Raw genomic sequence first — 15017 nt, 5'->3', positions numbered from 1 at the left:
TGGCTACTTTGCCTTGTGGTATCATCGGCCTACCCAGTTCACGCCAACGCCGTTGTGTCAATTGTTGCACTGGTCAGGCCACCGAGTGAGTGTTACAACCAAGCAGTAAGTTACGGGATCTCGTTAGAGTTACAGTATCTGCAGCCCCTAATCAACAAAATAGAAATAGGGATAGAAATGCTCTTCTAATTCTCTTCCGTTAAAACGCCGTCTTTCATGTCTAACTACTGATCTCCTCGGTAGCAGCACGTTGTTCCTCGAGAAGTTGTTGCTGACGCTCGATCTCTTCGTAATCGATGTTGGCCAGGACGTAGATGATGATCAGCGACACGACTGTCATCTTCAGGAGCTGACGAACGTCCTTGAACGTTAGAGCACGCATCGAAGCGATGAAGATCTTGGGCGCGAACACGAGCAGACAGAGCTGGTCCCACGCGAAAGCTCCGAGCACTTCAAGAGTAAGCAGTCCGGTCAGGATACGCGTGAAGCGCGGGTCCGGCATGGGCACAATCTGCAGCACCTTGTTGAACATGGGCATCCGCTCCGTGCACAGCAAGAAGACGCCGACGATACTGATGCCCAGCGAGTAGAGCAGCCCCGGGTTCTCCGTCATGGGCTTCATAAACGGTCGGCCCTTGTAGTTCACAGCACACACACTGACTGTCTGCACGCCGTTGATAAGGAAGATGACGGTACTCATGACGTTGGGTTGGAACTCGCCCGGCTTCGAGTGCGCGACGTCACCTTCAGGTGTGTACTCTTTAGCCAGGTTGGTGAGGTAGATCATACAGCCCAAGTGCAGCGCGAACTGGCCAGCGAGACTCACGAACAACGCGGGCTGGAAGATGGACGTCAGAGGACGCACGGGCGACAGCTTGTCGAGTGGAGTAGCACGACTCAGTGTGATACTAGCGACGGTCGAGATCATACCCAACGCCATCATCTGCGAGTTGGCCCACTTGACCTTGTCGAGATACAGCACGGAGAGCGAATACGAGCTGATGAGGCAGTTGACAGCCAAGATCTGGTACATTTGCATGGTCGTCACAAGAGCACAGCGACCCTGACGAATGATGTCGACGCAGCCCTTGATAGACGGAGCGCGCGAAGTGAAAGGCGAAGCGATCGACGCGTCTCCAAGCTTCACCATGGGCACTTCACCGTCGTCAAAGTCGTCCATGTACTGCGCCATCGCTGCGTTGTTGGCGAAGTTAGCAAAGCCCTTGGAGCCTGTACGTTCCATCTGCAGTTTCTTCTTCTCTTCGGCCTCACGCTTGGCAAACGCCGCGATTGCCTTCATCCGCGCGAACGATTCGCCACGAGCCTGACGGGCACGCACATCGGCCTCCAAATCTTCCTGTTTCCTTCTCATCTCAGCCATTTGTTCTTCCTTAGTAAGGACCTTGAGCTTCGGGTTCTTCTTCGCCAACGCCTGCTGTTTCTTCTTGATCGTCGCGATCGCTTTCTTCTTTTGCTCACTCAGAATCAGCTCCACATAGTCCTGCTTCACCTTGCACTGTGCCGTGTTCACATTCTGCTGCGCCAGACGCTTTTTCAACGCCGACACGTGCAGCTTCATCAGGTCTTCACGTGTGCTGACAGTCGCCACGTTGCCCTTCTGATACTTCGCCAATCCCGTCACACTCTTGTCAGCATTAGCTGATCCAAATCCACCCAACAACGCTACACCAATGTGAGCCTGCTTCAACGCACCCACGTCGTTACCACCGTCACCACACATAAGCGTGTGGTGGCCGTGAGTCTTCAGCAACGTCAGCACCTTCTCCTTGAGTTCCGGCGTCATGCGAGCGTACACACGAATGTGGTTCAAGTTCTTCCAGATCACGTCGTCCACTTCTCCCGCAGCAGCGAGCGTCTTGCCATTCACACACAAATCGTACTTCTTGACTAGGATCTTCAAGTCGCCACTCTTGTACGGCGCCAGCACCGAGTCATCGTCAGCACTTGTCCACTTGAGAGGGTCACTAGGCGACGAACTCTCGCTTAGAATCAGAGCTGGACGCGTGATAATGCCAACCTCCTTAGACACATGCACAGCCGTCAGTGTGGCATCTCCCGTGATCATCGAAACCTGGTGCGAGCTGTCCTTCAGCACCTTCAGGATATCGCCACTATCCTTACGAACCAGACACTGGAACACTGCAAAGCCAGCGAAATGTAGGTCGCTTTCGGCCCAAGAACGAGGCTGTTGGGCCACCTCAGCCTCCGACGGCCGCCCGTTAATGTCCTTGTACGCGAGCGCAAGCACACGCATTCCGCGACGCGCAAGACTCTGGTACGTGGGCCAGAACCACGCAGGAATAGCATCCGGACGCATCAGCTTGGCGACAGCCTCGGGGCTTCCCTTCACCAGCGATCGTACACGCACACCTTTGTCGCCCAAATGCACCTTTGCCACCACACTCATGCGCTGCAACTTGGACGCAAAGTGGTTACGGTGCATGATCTGCACGAACACATCCTTCTGATTGATTCCCTGGCCCCAGCGACGTTCGCTCGCACGCTCCAGGTCCTTCTTCGCTTGGCAATGACGAGTGGCAGCGTCGTACGAGAAGTCGATGGCTCGGATCGAAGCCTCTTCCACCGGATCGCCGACCATCTTGCCGTCAATCTGCACTAGCGACTGGCAACCAGCAAGAACCAGCGTGGCGTCCAAGTTCGCTGCAATCATCGGTACATGACCGAGGACATTGTCCTTGGGAGCAGCAGAAGTGGACGTCGTAGTGTCCTCACAGACCACACCAACAGCTGTAAGCTGGTCCGTCGTCAGCGTGCCGGTTTTATCGAACAGACAAATATCTACCTTGCCAGCCAACGAGATGCGGAACGGCTCGGTACAGAAGATCGACAGCTTCACCAAGTTCAGCAGCGCCGAGTTCACCGCCATCGCTGTCTGCATCGGCAGTTCAGCTGGGATCACACTAGTGATGATGAGCACACAACGCAGCAGCAGTTCGAACGTGATCTTCCCCTTCTGTGCAATACCGTGACGCAGCACGTAGCCCGACGACAGCAGAGCGAAGATTAGCAGCAAAAACGCCAAGCCATAGGCGTCCCACGAGCTTCCCGTGACTTTGCCGCTCGAGAACTCGATCATGCGCACCAGTTTACCCTGCGAGGAGCTAAAACCCGTACGCAGCACGTACGCCGTGCATCCCGCATCAGGAGCATGCGGGATTTTTTGAATAGCAGCGGTACTAGAGCCTTCGCTTGACGAACCCGCCTGCATCACGGTCGTTCCACCGAAAAGCACGTGTACCTTGTGTCCAGACTTCATGTCGAGCTGTTCCGCAAGGTCCTGGGGGCTCATTTTGGTGCCGATAGCCTCCTTCATCTGCGGCACACTTTCACCCGTCAGCGTAGCTTCATTCAGCACAGCAGAGCCGTCCAACAGCAAGCAGTCACATGGCACCATGTTGTCATGTTCGCCGTCCGTCTCACGCTTCACTGAAATAACATCACCGGGCACCAGCAGGTCGGAGCCCAGCTTCTTCCACGTTTTCTCGCGGTACACGTAGATCTCCCGCGCCTTGTTGCCCATACCACGTAACGTCTGCAGGTTCTTGAGACGACTCATTACCGTGACGCCCTCGAACATGAGGATCATAGCGAGCGTGAACAGCGAGTACTGCCAATACTCATCGAGCATGTAAAGACACACACTGAAGATCTGGAACACAGTAAGCGGCTCCAACAGCTGCTGCTTGAACATGTCGACGAAGTTTGGCTGAGGAATACTGAACTCGTTCTTGCCGTACAGGTCCAGCTGGGCCTCGATCTCACGCTCAGAGCTCAGACCACGAGACTCCAAGTAAAATTTCACTATTTCAGTAGTCGGCGCCTTCAGCTTACGAAACAAGACGCCTCCTTTGTCACCTGCTTCGTCTTCAGCGACGTACTTGTGCTTCTGGAACAGGAAATAGGGACGTCCAGCGGATGATCCATCGACGTGCTTGGGGCGGATGATCTCCACGATGCTGCTCTTGCCCTTGAAGGAGCGAGGCACCACCATCACAAACGTCGCATCGTCCAGAGAAGCCACGGGAGTGTACTTGATGAACGCCTTGACACGCACAGACCATATCTGGAATAGTAGCATGAGACCGTGGGTCATGACGGTGCCTAGAAGGTAGAGCAGAGGCACGATGCCAGGCAAGAAAGGGTTGGGAAGTGGAGGACCCTCTCTTTCCTGCTCCAACATGGCCGTGTAATTGATCGTGGGTGCGGCTGAAGCAGCTTCACGCACACTTCCCTGCGACAACATGGCGGCGGCCAGACCTCCGTCCTCCCCCGGGGTAGTGACGTCCACGGAGCCAGGGACGGCTAATCCTTGATCCTCTAACTCCCTTATGGCCTGAGCGTAAGGTTCGCCAGCAGTCAGGAAGCAATGGTACAGGGAGTTCGCGTAGAGAAACAGGAAGGGAATGTGCTCCAAGCCGTAGCCTAGATTCATAGGGTTCACGCGGCGTCTGTGCAGTGACAGCTTGCGGATGGACTTTCCCGTCCATTGCGGGGGCGCGTCGGGCTTCCCCATCGTCAGTTTTTCGCTCTCCTGATAAGATAAGTGCGGCACAAGATGTGAGTCGATCAGTTGAATTTAAAGTTTATTTGTGGGGCTTCTAGCGCGCGTTAGGAGGTGAAAGTTGCTGGTATCAAAGCCCCTGCTTGAGAAGAATAAGCTGCAGCAGCTTAGAAAATAATGCGAGGCCTATGACTCGTACCTGACGTTGACGGGCGACCCGCTTCACCTGCACAAGTCGAATGCGGAAATGCGCACACTCCACACGTGGCTGACACCAAATGTCACTCCTCCGGATTGTGACATTAAAAACCTGTTAAATCCGATACACCAGAACTTCAAGATGTAAAGCCACCAGAATCGGATCTTTCGTATCGAGCGCAGATGGAAGAGGTTCTCACTGCCGTATCGGTTGTGTGTCGCTCGTATGAGCAAATTATGGCGCTGAATCATGTAGTGCGGCAGCTCTCGGCCTACCTTGACACGTCTGCTCGCTGGACGATGCTCCAGGCTGTCAGACACAACTTCGTGCACCTCGTGCAGCGTCTTCTTCGAAATGATACTGGCCACTATTTATCCCGATTATCTACGATTCGAAGCGCTTTTCGAGTGGGAGTAGGCAGTGGACAAGCAGAGATGCTGCGCGTGCTGACAGATTGGTACCCGCAGGCAGCTCTGGACGAAGTCGCGGTTCAGCGAGCGGCGATGAATGGGCGCTTGGATACGCTCCGGTGGATGCATAATAAGATGAAAACCTTTTGTAACGGACTAGAAGAGTCGTGTAAAGTGTTATACTCTTCCGTTACAATTGCGTTAGCGGCGGGTGAAGGTCATCTGGAAGTAGTGAAGTGGCTAGTAGAGGCGAGAGGAGGAGAGTGCTCGGCTGCCCCACTGCATCAAGCAGCAAGATGTGGACAGTTGGAAGTAGTCGAGTGGCTGTACGATCACTCTGGGTGTATTATTCTGCCTCGTGCGATGGATGAGGCTGCAGCCTGTGGATATCTTGACGTGGTGCGATTCTTACATGAAAGAGGAGGACGGGACGGTGGCAATAGTAAATGCACGACCATGGCCATGACGGGCGCTGCTGTCAACGGCCACCTGGACGTCGTTAAGTGGCTCCATGAGAACAGAGACGAAGGGTGCACTACTGATGCTCTCGACGGCGCGGCACGTAATGGACACTTGGAGCTGGTTCAGTGGTTGCACGAGCACAGGAGTGAAGGATGCTCGACCCAAGCGATGAATGGAGCGGCTAGAGGAGGTCACCTACGTATTGTAAAGTTCTTACATGAACATCGTAGTGAAGGCTGTACATACAACGCCATGAATTGGGCCGCTTTCGAGAACCACCTGGCTGTCGTACAGTTCTTACATGAAAATCGCACCGAAGGCTGCTCTCGACACGCGATCAACGAAGCAGCAAAGCGCGGTCATCTAGCCATGGTCCAATGGCTCCATTCGAACCGTTCCGAGGGGTGCAACCGAATGGCCATGGATGACGCTGCTACTCTGTCTCACCTTGATGTTGTTAGCTTTCTGCATTTTCATCGACTCGAAGGGTGCACAGTCGCTGCAATGGACGGAGCTGCAGAGCACAATCGACTAGATATTGTGCAATGGCTACATGAAAACCGAGATGAAGGCTGTTCAATGCGAGCGATGGACCGCGCCGCGCGGAATGGCCATCTACGAATGGTCCAGTGGCTTCATGAACACCGAGCAGAAGGCTGCACTACCGACGCAATGGGCGGCGCTGCTGAAGGAGGACATGTTGAAGTTGTCAAGTTCTTACACGCAAATCGTGCTGAAGGGTGTACGACGCACGCGATGGACGCAGCGGCAAGGAATGGGCATCTCGCTACAGTGAGATGGCTACATGAGAACCGCACGGAAGGGTGCACGGCAACAGCCTTGGACGGCGCGGCAGCTAACGGGCACTTGGATGTGGTGCAATTCCTTCACAATAATCGCACTGATAAGTGTACAGCACGAGCGATGGACACGGCAGCAGGTCGAGGTGACATTGTTATGCTGAAATGGCTTCGCAAGAACCCACATGCAGAGTGCAGCGCTCATGCGTCTCTTTTTGCTGTTGCGCACGACCACGTGGAAGTATTGCACTGGCTTCGACAGCATTATTCTAGCTCATTGGCCCGTAGCGAAGATCTCTACAGCACAGCCCAGTATTATGGTCGCGTGCACGTTCAAGCGTATCTCCTCGACCTGTGGACTCCTGGAAGTTAGTGCGCATACATGGCATTTGATTCCTTACCGGAAAGTGTAAGTTGATAGTTTGTACAGAGAGTAGTGGTTTACATAAATGAAGCTATGAGTACTTCAATCTACTTAGAGCAATGAAAAATATATACGCAAAAGAAACAAGCTGCGAAGTAAGAGCGGTTAGAGCTGCAGGGGCGCGTGCGGCAGGTTCATGTCCACGCCGTCAAACATGGGGTCAGTGGCTAGATGAAAGAGGAACTCGAAGTCCACGTCAAAGAGTGGGGATTGTCCGTATGGAGGCATGTTGTCCGTGAATGGCTCGGGAAGCACACAGATGTTAGCTTCAACTTGCATACCGCCAGTCGCGCCAGCTGGCGCCATTGACATGGGCGACACCATCACGGACAGCACTTTGTCAGGCTCGGTCGGCTTAACGTCAGGTGCTGCCGTACGACGCTGTAGTCGTTGTCTATACTTCTGTGCGTGCGTCATGACTTGGCGCGGCGTGCGGGTGCCGATATGCTGAGCAACGCGCTTCCACGGGCCGGATGGGTACAAATCCAGGGCCTCGAGGAATAAGCCATGCTCCTCAACCGTCCACGTGCCAAGCGCAATTGGAGACGCTGGTGATGCCTTTGTCTGCCGTGGTGCAGCATGCCGCATTTGCTCGATGCGGATCACTTGCAGTCGGTTCGTCTTCTGGAATAGCTGACGACGAGTTGACTCTGTGATGGTCATAGCTAGCAGTGAGTGCGAGGCTGAGGTTAGCGCTTGTGTCGGAAGCGAACGCGGCAAGTGACCGAGTGGCAGTTGAGGCGGGGCTGGAGAAGTGTTTCCGACCGCGCAAATTGCCGAATGACCAGCATTTTGAGGTCGCGCTCTTGTTGAAGTGGGATCGTCTCCGCATATACGATTCAGTATGCCTCTCGAGATCCGTGTGAGTTATCCGCCACGCGCGCCTTGTTATTCGGACAGTGGAGCCCGTGGTTGTGAAAGTATCGTTAGGGCCGGCGCTTGCGTCCGAACAATATGTCGCTTTCGAAGAAATGGCTGTAGGACGTCCGCCAAGACCACAATATAGTTGCAGGCGATTTCCATCAGCGCAAAGATCGTCGAACAATTGCACGATTCCAGTAATGCTGAAACGATGTGCAAGAATGACTCGCAAGCGTTTTTGACTCGCAAGCCTATTTCGGACCCGAGTTGTCATTGGGATCAGATCGAGCCGCGCCTGTTCCTCTTTGACTCGCTACGTTTCTCTACATATTTACTTGGCCCTTCGACACTAGCTAACTCTGTTTTTGAGACGCGATTGCACCGCTATGGCCGATGTGGTGGGATCGGACACGCGCCATTCTGCATCAACTCACAAACCGCAGCGTCAACACATGACCAACCACGACAATGATCGCATCACGTACGCCAAAACATGGGCGGAAGATGTGCAAAACTACCGCGTACGTACGACTACTAGACTTGGATTTTGGTGATCGTTTCAAGGAAACTGATTCAGTTCTGTGGTGGTCGGTCGTTTGTAGGCAGCAAAATCTGTTTTGCCTTGGCAACCGGGGCAGCAGCAACCTGTAAAGTACGTGACGCGCTACGAGAAATCACGCGAGGAACGCGAATACGATGCTCTTCTTGGACGCTTCCGGAGCGAAGACAAGGAAATGGGGCTCCAGCAACGTGAGAGCACGGAACTCAAACGCAACCTTGAGAAAGGACGGGTATAAAACATGTTTAATGGTATTTTGCCTGGTCTAACAAGATTTTAACCATCACCTGTACTTGCCTCTGGTGTTGTTGTTTCTATCTTCTAGGCGAAGCAGCTCCGAACGATTCAGCGCTTTAACATGATCAGCAACGAGCCAATGTACCCTGGAGCTAAGGACCCAACGGACAAGCAACCGGTGGCACATCCGAATCGGAAAAACAGCGCTGCCGACTACAACATCGTTACAAATTTTCCACACAACGGAACAAGTGCTTCTCCACCAGCCACTGGCAGCTCACCTTCTCATAAACCTCACCGGGAGTTCAACATCCTGACTAATAAGTGCGTATATGGATTCGGTATCGTCGTTTGAATTTTTGGGCTAAGGTTACGACTTGAACTTAGGTACTTTGACCGTCACGACGCCCGATTCAACAAAGAAGCCGCAGAAGCCAAACGGATAGCCGCTCAAAAGTACTTCAAGACGCGGACATTCGACCCGATTCGCATCACGTTCCTCGACGAAGAACGCGAAAAGGAATTTCTCAAGCGCAGACAAGAGCAGCAACAAGTTCACGGCAAAGATCGGGTGCTAGTACTGCCACCACGCGAGCAGTTCTCTGAAGGGCGCGTGTACAACATCCTGAACCAGCAAGTCATCAATCCGAATAAGCTGACCACCATAAACAATAAGGATCAGCGTACACTGAATAAGATCAAGAAGACGGCGTTCGAAACGAAGATGCGCGAGGTTGGCGAGACTCAACGAGCTCGAGACACGGACCTTCAACTCAATCGTTTCGCCCACGAACGCCACACCGAGAGCCACGCTCATGGCTATGATGTGCTCTCCAATCAGCCCTATGCGGGTCGAGACGCCAAGCCTCTTGCTCATCCAAGAACACACGCAGCCTTGACACCCTGGCAAACCATTGAAAGCGGCCTGCTTGTCAGCAATCGAGTCGCATCAATAGCTCCGTCGACTTCTCATGTTCGTTGCGATAATCAAACTGACGCGGCAAAGACGAACATTCTCATAGTCGAGAAGAGTCCTGGTACAGCTCAGGTGCAGTCAGCCAGCTCTTATGTGGACACCTCTGGCTCCGAAGATACTAACGGCTTGTTCGTCTGGTTTGTTCTTTTGCAGGGTTTGGGACAGTCTCCGTCTACTTCAACGCAAGGTCGTATTCGAACGGGTGGGTTTGGAGGTGAGCAACTCGGATAGAATACTTTTAAACTACTTGGTAAGGATAATTATTCAGCTTAGGATAAAATAAAATCATTGTACACATAACTACGACGTCATTGTCCACGGAACTCTTCGTCGTTTTCTGCTGTCCGTGAAGTGTGAAGGGATCGAGGCTTTCTTATACCTTGAGTCCATGGAATGACCAGACCTCGACAGTCTCACAACGGAAGCTCTGGTAGTCGACCAAAGGAGGCGAGTCGAACGTCGTACAAGCATGCGTGAAGCCACGTCGATCGTCCAGTTGGAGACACAACGCGATGCCCTTATTGCCTCCACCGACAAAGATGGCATCACGTTGCGTGTACATGAACGAGCTGTCAATACCCGACCACATGTACGCCTTCATCTGCGAGCTCAGAGAGAAGACGAACGTCCTTCCGTTGCCAAAAAACGTCTTCGAGCGCTTCCACGACGCCGGACAGAACGCACCGAAGATGTTCTCGTTCTCGTCCTGAATCACCAAGATCGTCGGTCCTTTGTTCTGTAGTCGATCGAAGAAGCTCAGGAAGCTCCAGCCGTGCACGCGAGTGGAGTACATGAGCTCCATCTGATTGCACGTGAGATAATTGGGTAAATTCTTCCACAAAAACTGCATGTGCTTCTCAGTCAGAAACGCCGACTTGTGTCCAACTAATGGTCTTCCTCCGTTTGGACCTTCACTTCCAGCCCACAACTTGAATTGGTCCAGCGCTCCGATTTTCGCGGCGAAGGCTTTGAGCTCTCTCAATCGCTCCTCGTTCTTGCTGACAGGAGTCGAAGGTTTCTTCGGCGACAAGTCTGCTGTTTCCGGTTCAATGAAACTCTGCGAGACGAGTGTCCCGGGCTGGATATTTCTCTTGGGTTCATATTTCGGAGCTTTCTTCTTGTACTCTGGTGTCGGAGGGAACATAGCGCGTGCAATAGACTCCGACGAGAGCTCCTTCCTCTTGTTTTGGAAGAATGTAGCCAAGTATTTACGGTACGCCACAGGACGACGGAAACGTAGTGTGACTGGAGCTTGCAGCTCAGCGATGGCATCGATAACGTCGTCGGACGGGAGACGTGACATGGACGAGTAGCCATTGACAGCCATGATCACGTCCCCCACTTGGACTGAGGGTGCGTGGAGTTTGGGATCGTACACTTCCACTGACCCATAGAGTCTGGTGGACGGCGCTAGCGATAGATGCAGAGGAGTCTCGTGAAAGGTGACGTCGAACTCTCCCAGTTCGGACATGGTAGGGCCCACTTCCTTGTCTTCTAGACCACTCACAGCAGTGTCGATCTCCCGGATCTCTAACGCTCCTGCGATCCCAGCGGGAGGGGCTTCATGGATAGTGTCCATGTCCTTTCTAACCAGCGCTTGGGCTAGTTGTCGAGACTTCTCATTCTTGGCTGCCTTGGCGTTAAGAGCCAAGTCGTGCTCCAGTGAGCGTCGCCATTGCATGGACGAGGCTCTCGCCACTACTTTGTTGGAGTAGCCGTGGAGATGGTAGTCCACGGAGGTTGGGTACATGGCTGTGGACATGGCTCGGGAGTCAAAAGACCCATAAGTTTCTGGGTTTCTCAACGTCATGACGATGGGACACGAGGTTTTTCGGAGGTACGCGGCCAATTCGGCCCGCGGTAGCTGTGCCTTTTGGCAGCTGAAGTTAACGGCGATGAGTACGTCGCCCTTGGTGATGCCCAGCGTGTCGACAGTTGCGTTGTTGTCCTCCGACTCCTGCACGGAGCTCACTTCCCACGAGCCGTAGAGCTGCGAGCTGGGTACGAGCCCCACACCCAGCGGCTTGCGACGGAAACAAACGTTGTACTCGCCCTCGAAGGTCTTGGGGACGTACATGGGCTCGCTCGGCGACGCGTTCACGTCCCAGCTGCGGCGTCTGGCGTCGTCATCTCGCGGTTTGGATCGAGCGGGCGTGGGCTCGTCGAAGATGGCGCGTACGAGGCGGCGTACGCTAAACATTTTGGAGGCGAATCTCTCGAAGGATTAATGATGATGCAGGTCCTGTTTACGGAGACTTCACTTGAGCTTTGGGGTTCTTTCTTGGTAATGAGCGGACACGTTGCACCTGATAAGTGACGTATTTTGTGTCGGTTGAAGAAACGAATTAAATAGGTCCTAGATGATTTAGCCAATCAGAGTAAAAAGGGTTTTAATTTTAAGAACGAGGTTGATTGCATTTCAGACTGAAGAGCGTCCCGTCAGCAAATGATGCCTTCATTTAATCACCTCACGTCCCATCAACAGGAAGCCAATGGGAAGCAACTGACTAATGCGAATGAGCTGTACATGGTATTGCCAGCACTTAAGTGTATTCACATTGCTCCTTACTCCATGTAATCCTCTTTCATAGTCATCTGAGAAAAAAAATAATTTGAGTGGCGCAACGTATCGAATTTTTAGAAGGCCATGCGTCGCTGGAGTGAAGCACGTGCCCGACAGAAACTCCATCCATACAGGCGATCGGTAACTACGGAAACTATAAAGGACCCACAAGAAACCATCGAGACGTCAAGTTTCGGTCGCAATGCATGAGCTGTAAGCGCCGTTTTGCTTTGAACTCGTCTGCGTATACTAGCGTTATTACATGTACATTTCGTTTGTTTTAATAAACAGTGTTTATATTAATGTTAAAACATGTTAACTCGGTCTCCTTCGATTTATAAGAGGTCTTATAAGACCTACCTATCCGCTCTATTTTTATTAATCCATGTTGAACATGATACGCCGGATACGCCGGCGAGTCACCACTCGCCGGAAATCGCAACGCGGTGATCGTGCCGACTAACGGTAGTGCTCCACGCCAAGAAGGCTTTACAGTACGTGCTTTGGATGCCGCTGCTGCCAAAGGAGACTTCAGAATGCTGGCTCAGAGATCAAGCGAACGGTTGACATGAATAATTGTTGCAGCTTTGTGCTCGACTTGCGAGCCTTCTACTAACTAAAAAGTGCTTAACTTTAACGTTATATCTTGCCCACTGTCGCTTTGAGATGTTGTGGTTTCTGTCCGCACGATAAGGCGGCTTGAAGTACTGCGCGGTTTACTGACTGGTATTGTCGATCCAAGACGTCGATGAGCTGCGCACAATAAAGGCACAGCCCAGCCAGCACGCATAAAATGATACAAATGATCAAAGTCGCTCAAAATATAGCAAACATTGTGCTCCAGGTACTTTTGCAGCATGCATCAACTCAAAACACCTGAGCACAAGTCATGATTATCACTTATACCGGTATTGAATATGATCAAGCTTCAACCGTCCAGTAGCCATCGAGATATGCCATGATATGCGCCCGATTGAGCAAAAAATTCTGTGCGAGATCGTAAAGCACTTTACGGTGTGGTTTAGGTGCAGCAAAGTGTTTTAGCAGCCAGTGCAGTACTTCAACGCGATCACTCGTGACTGCCGTGCGTCCTGCGTCTATCGGCCATTCCTCAATGTCTTGGCGACACTCTAAGCGAAGCCATTCCAGCACCACAAAGTCCCCTCTGGCAGCAGCCCCGTCTAAAGTACGCGCAGTACAGCCTTCCTGAAGATGTGCCTGTAAAAAGCGCATAACCTCTAGATAGCCTCTTCTGGCGGCGTAGGCCATTGCGTTTGAGCTGCAGCCTTCCTGACGATTATAGTGCAGCCAACGCACCACCTCCAAGTGCCCATTTCCTGCAGCTCTATCCATTGCAACGTAAGTACATCCTTCAGTACGATTTGCGTGAAGGTACTTAACAATGTCAAAGTGTCCATTCTCCGCCGCTCCATCCATAGCACTCGTCGAACATCCCTCAACTCGATTCGAATCCAGCCACTTCACCATTCCCAAATGCCCGTTTCGAGCTGCTGCATCCATCGCTCGCCACGAACATCCTTCACTGCGGTTATGGTGGAGCCACTGGACGATATCGAGGTGATTGTTCTCCGCTGCGCCGTCCATTGCTGCTGTGGTGCATCCCTCGGACCGGTTGCTATGCAGGAATTGCACTATATCAAGATGCCCGTGGGTCGCAGCAGCGTTCATAGCTGCAACGGTGCAGCCCTCAGTCCGGTTGTCATGTAGCCATTTGAGCATTTCGAAGTGTCCGCGCTTCGCTACTTCGTTCATTGTAAGACGTGAGCACCCTTCGCAACGGTTAGCATGCAGCCACTGAACAATCTCGAGATGATTTTCCTGAGCTGCCCAGTCCATCGCGTTATACGTGCAGCCTTCAGTACGATTCTCATGGAGGAACTGCACAACATCCAAGTGTCCTCCTTTTGCAGCCATGTTCATCGCTTGCTGCGTGCAACCTTCCGTTCTGTTGTCATTCAGCCATATCACAGCTGCCAAATGTCCATTCCACGCTGCTTTATTCATCGCATCCATTGTACACCCTTCATCGCGGTACTCATGAAGCCATTTGACCGTTTCCACGTGGCCATTACTCGCCGCACCGTTCATCGCTTTCGAAGTCGCGGGGCAACTCACTCGGTTACTCTCAAGCTTCGCCTCCTCCCACTCAGTATGTAAGAACTCAACCACGTCCAAGAATCCACCCGCTGCTGCTTCATCCAGACCTTGAGACTCAATATCTTCCGCTAAATTCGTTCGTAGCCACTTGACAACTTCTAAGTGACCTCCTCTCGCCGCGGCTTGGTGCAGATGCGTCTCCGTCAAAACACCGGCATCCTGAGCATCCAAGAGCCACTGCACTACCGTTAAGTGCCCGTTCTCCGCAGCTGCAGCCACGCTTTTCTGTGAGTAAAAATTGTACTCTTCATAGCAAGGCAGCACCTTGAGGAGTCTCGGACGAAGCCAGCGCAGTACGTCCGCATGGCCGTTGGACGCTGCCCGCAGAACTAGAGTCTCGTCGATCACTGCCTGCGGGTAGTGACTCAATAAGATCTCTATGATAGTCAAATAACCGTTCGCTGCTGCGTTCCGCACTGCAGCGCGAATTTCTGCAATTTCATTGAGATTGGACGTGTTCAAAGTGGTCAGCCACCGTCGTACGAGGTGGACGAAGCCCCGTTCGGCAGCACAAGGTAGCGACCAGCTCGGAGACACGTCAATGAACTGAGACACGAGTTGCTGGACGTGCAATAGCGCGTTGACGCGCGGTTGAGCCAGGAATACCACACGCGCAGTCGTTAGCGTCGGCATTGAGTTCATATTTTCTGGGGGGTTCAACATGGAAATTTTACTGTTTCGGACAGCATTTCTAAGTTAAAATCAAAATGTGATTTGAGGAATATCACTCGGACGTTATCATACGGCGCATGCTTGTTATTGTACTCTTCATAATTCGTGACACCAGGGTTTTTTAATCGGAAAT

The 15017-nt window shown here is 52.5% G+C and overlaps 6 protein-coding genes across 6 annotated transcripts; 2 read left to right on the top strand and 4 right to left on the bottom strand.

The window, feature by feature from the left end:
- Window positions 1–220: 220 nt before the first annotated feature.
- Window positions 221–4555, bottom strand: PITG_11225 (P-type ATPase (P-ATPase) Superfamily; the record flags this gene model as incomplete). The annotated part of the gene is made up of 1 exon (XM_002901938.1): window positions 221–4555. One exon carries the CDS (start codon window positions 4553–4555, stop codon window positions 221–223), a length of 4335 nt encoding a protein of 1444 aa, XP_002901984.1.
- A 694-nt stretch (window positions 4556–5249) lies between these two features.
- Window positions 5250–6787, top strand: PITG_11224 (uncharacterized protein; the record flags this gene model as incomplete). Its single annotated transcript, XM_002901937.1, has 2 exons — window positions 5250–5271; window positions 5313–6787. The coding sequence occupies 2 exons, from the start codon at window positions 5250–5252 to the stop codon at window positions 6785–6787; spliced, it is 1497 nt and encodes a 498-aa protein (XP_002901983.1).
- A 43-nt stretch (window positions 6788–6830) lies between these two features.
- PITG_11223 (uncharacterized protein) lies at window positions 6831–7597 on the bottom strand (the record flags this gene model as incomplete). Its single annotated transcript, XM_002901936.1, has 1 exon — window positions 6831–7597. One exon carries the CDS (start codon window positions 7499–7501, stop codon window positions 6944–6946), a length of 558 nt encoding a protein of 185 aa, XP_002901982.1.
- Window positions 7598–7817: 220 nt separating this feature from the next.
- On the top strand, window positions 7818–9593 carry PITG_11222 (uncharacterized protein; the record flags this gene model as incomplete). Its single annotated transcript, XM_002901935.1, has 6 exons — window positions 7818–8220; window positions 8302–8490; window positions 8584–8819; window positions 8883–9468; window positions 9518–9543; window positions 9587–9593. 6 exons carry the CDS (start codon window positions 8086–8088, stop codon window positions 9591–9593), a joined length of 1179 nt encoding a protein of 392 aa, XP_002901981.1.
- Window positions 9594–9844: 251 nt separating this feature from the next.
- PITG_11221 (uncharacterized protein) lies at window positions 9845–11722 on the bottom strand (the record flags this gene model as incomplete). The annotated part of the gene is made up of 2 exons (XM_002901934.1): window positions 9845–11380; window positions 11435–11722. 2 exons carry the CDS (start codon window positions 11669–11671, stop codon window positions 9845–9847), a joined length of 1773 nt encoding a protein of 590 aa, XP_002901980.1.
- A 1233-nt stretch (window positions 11723–12955) lies between these two features.
- Window positions 12956–14845, bottom strand: PITG_11220 (uncharacterized protein; the record flags this gene model as incomplete). Its single annotated transcript, XM_002901933.1, has 2 exons — window positions 12956–13215; window positions 13570–14845. The coding sequence occupies 2 exons, from the start codon at window positions 14843–14845 to the stop codon at window positions 12956–12958; spliced, it is 1536 nt and encodes a 511-aa protein (XP_002901979.1).
- Window positions 14846–15017: the final 172 nt, after the last annotated feature.

Source organism: Phytophthora infestans, genomic scaffold (genome assembly GCF_000142945.1).
Source record: "Phytophthora infestans T30-4 supercont1.19 genomic scaffold, whole genome shotgun sequence".
Classification (NCBI taxonomy): domain Eukaryota; phylum Oomycota; class Peronosporomycetes; order Peronosporales; family Peronosporaceae; genus Phytophthora; species Phytophthora infestans.
Note: the sequence above shows the minus strand (reverse complement) of the source record. Positions and strands in the feature narration are given on the sequence as shown.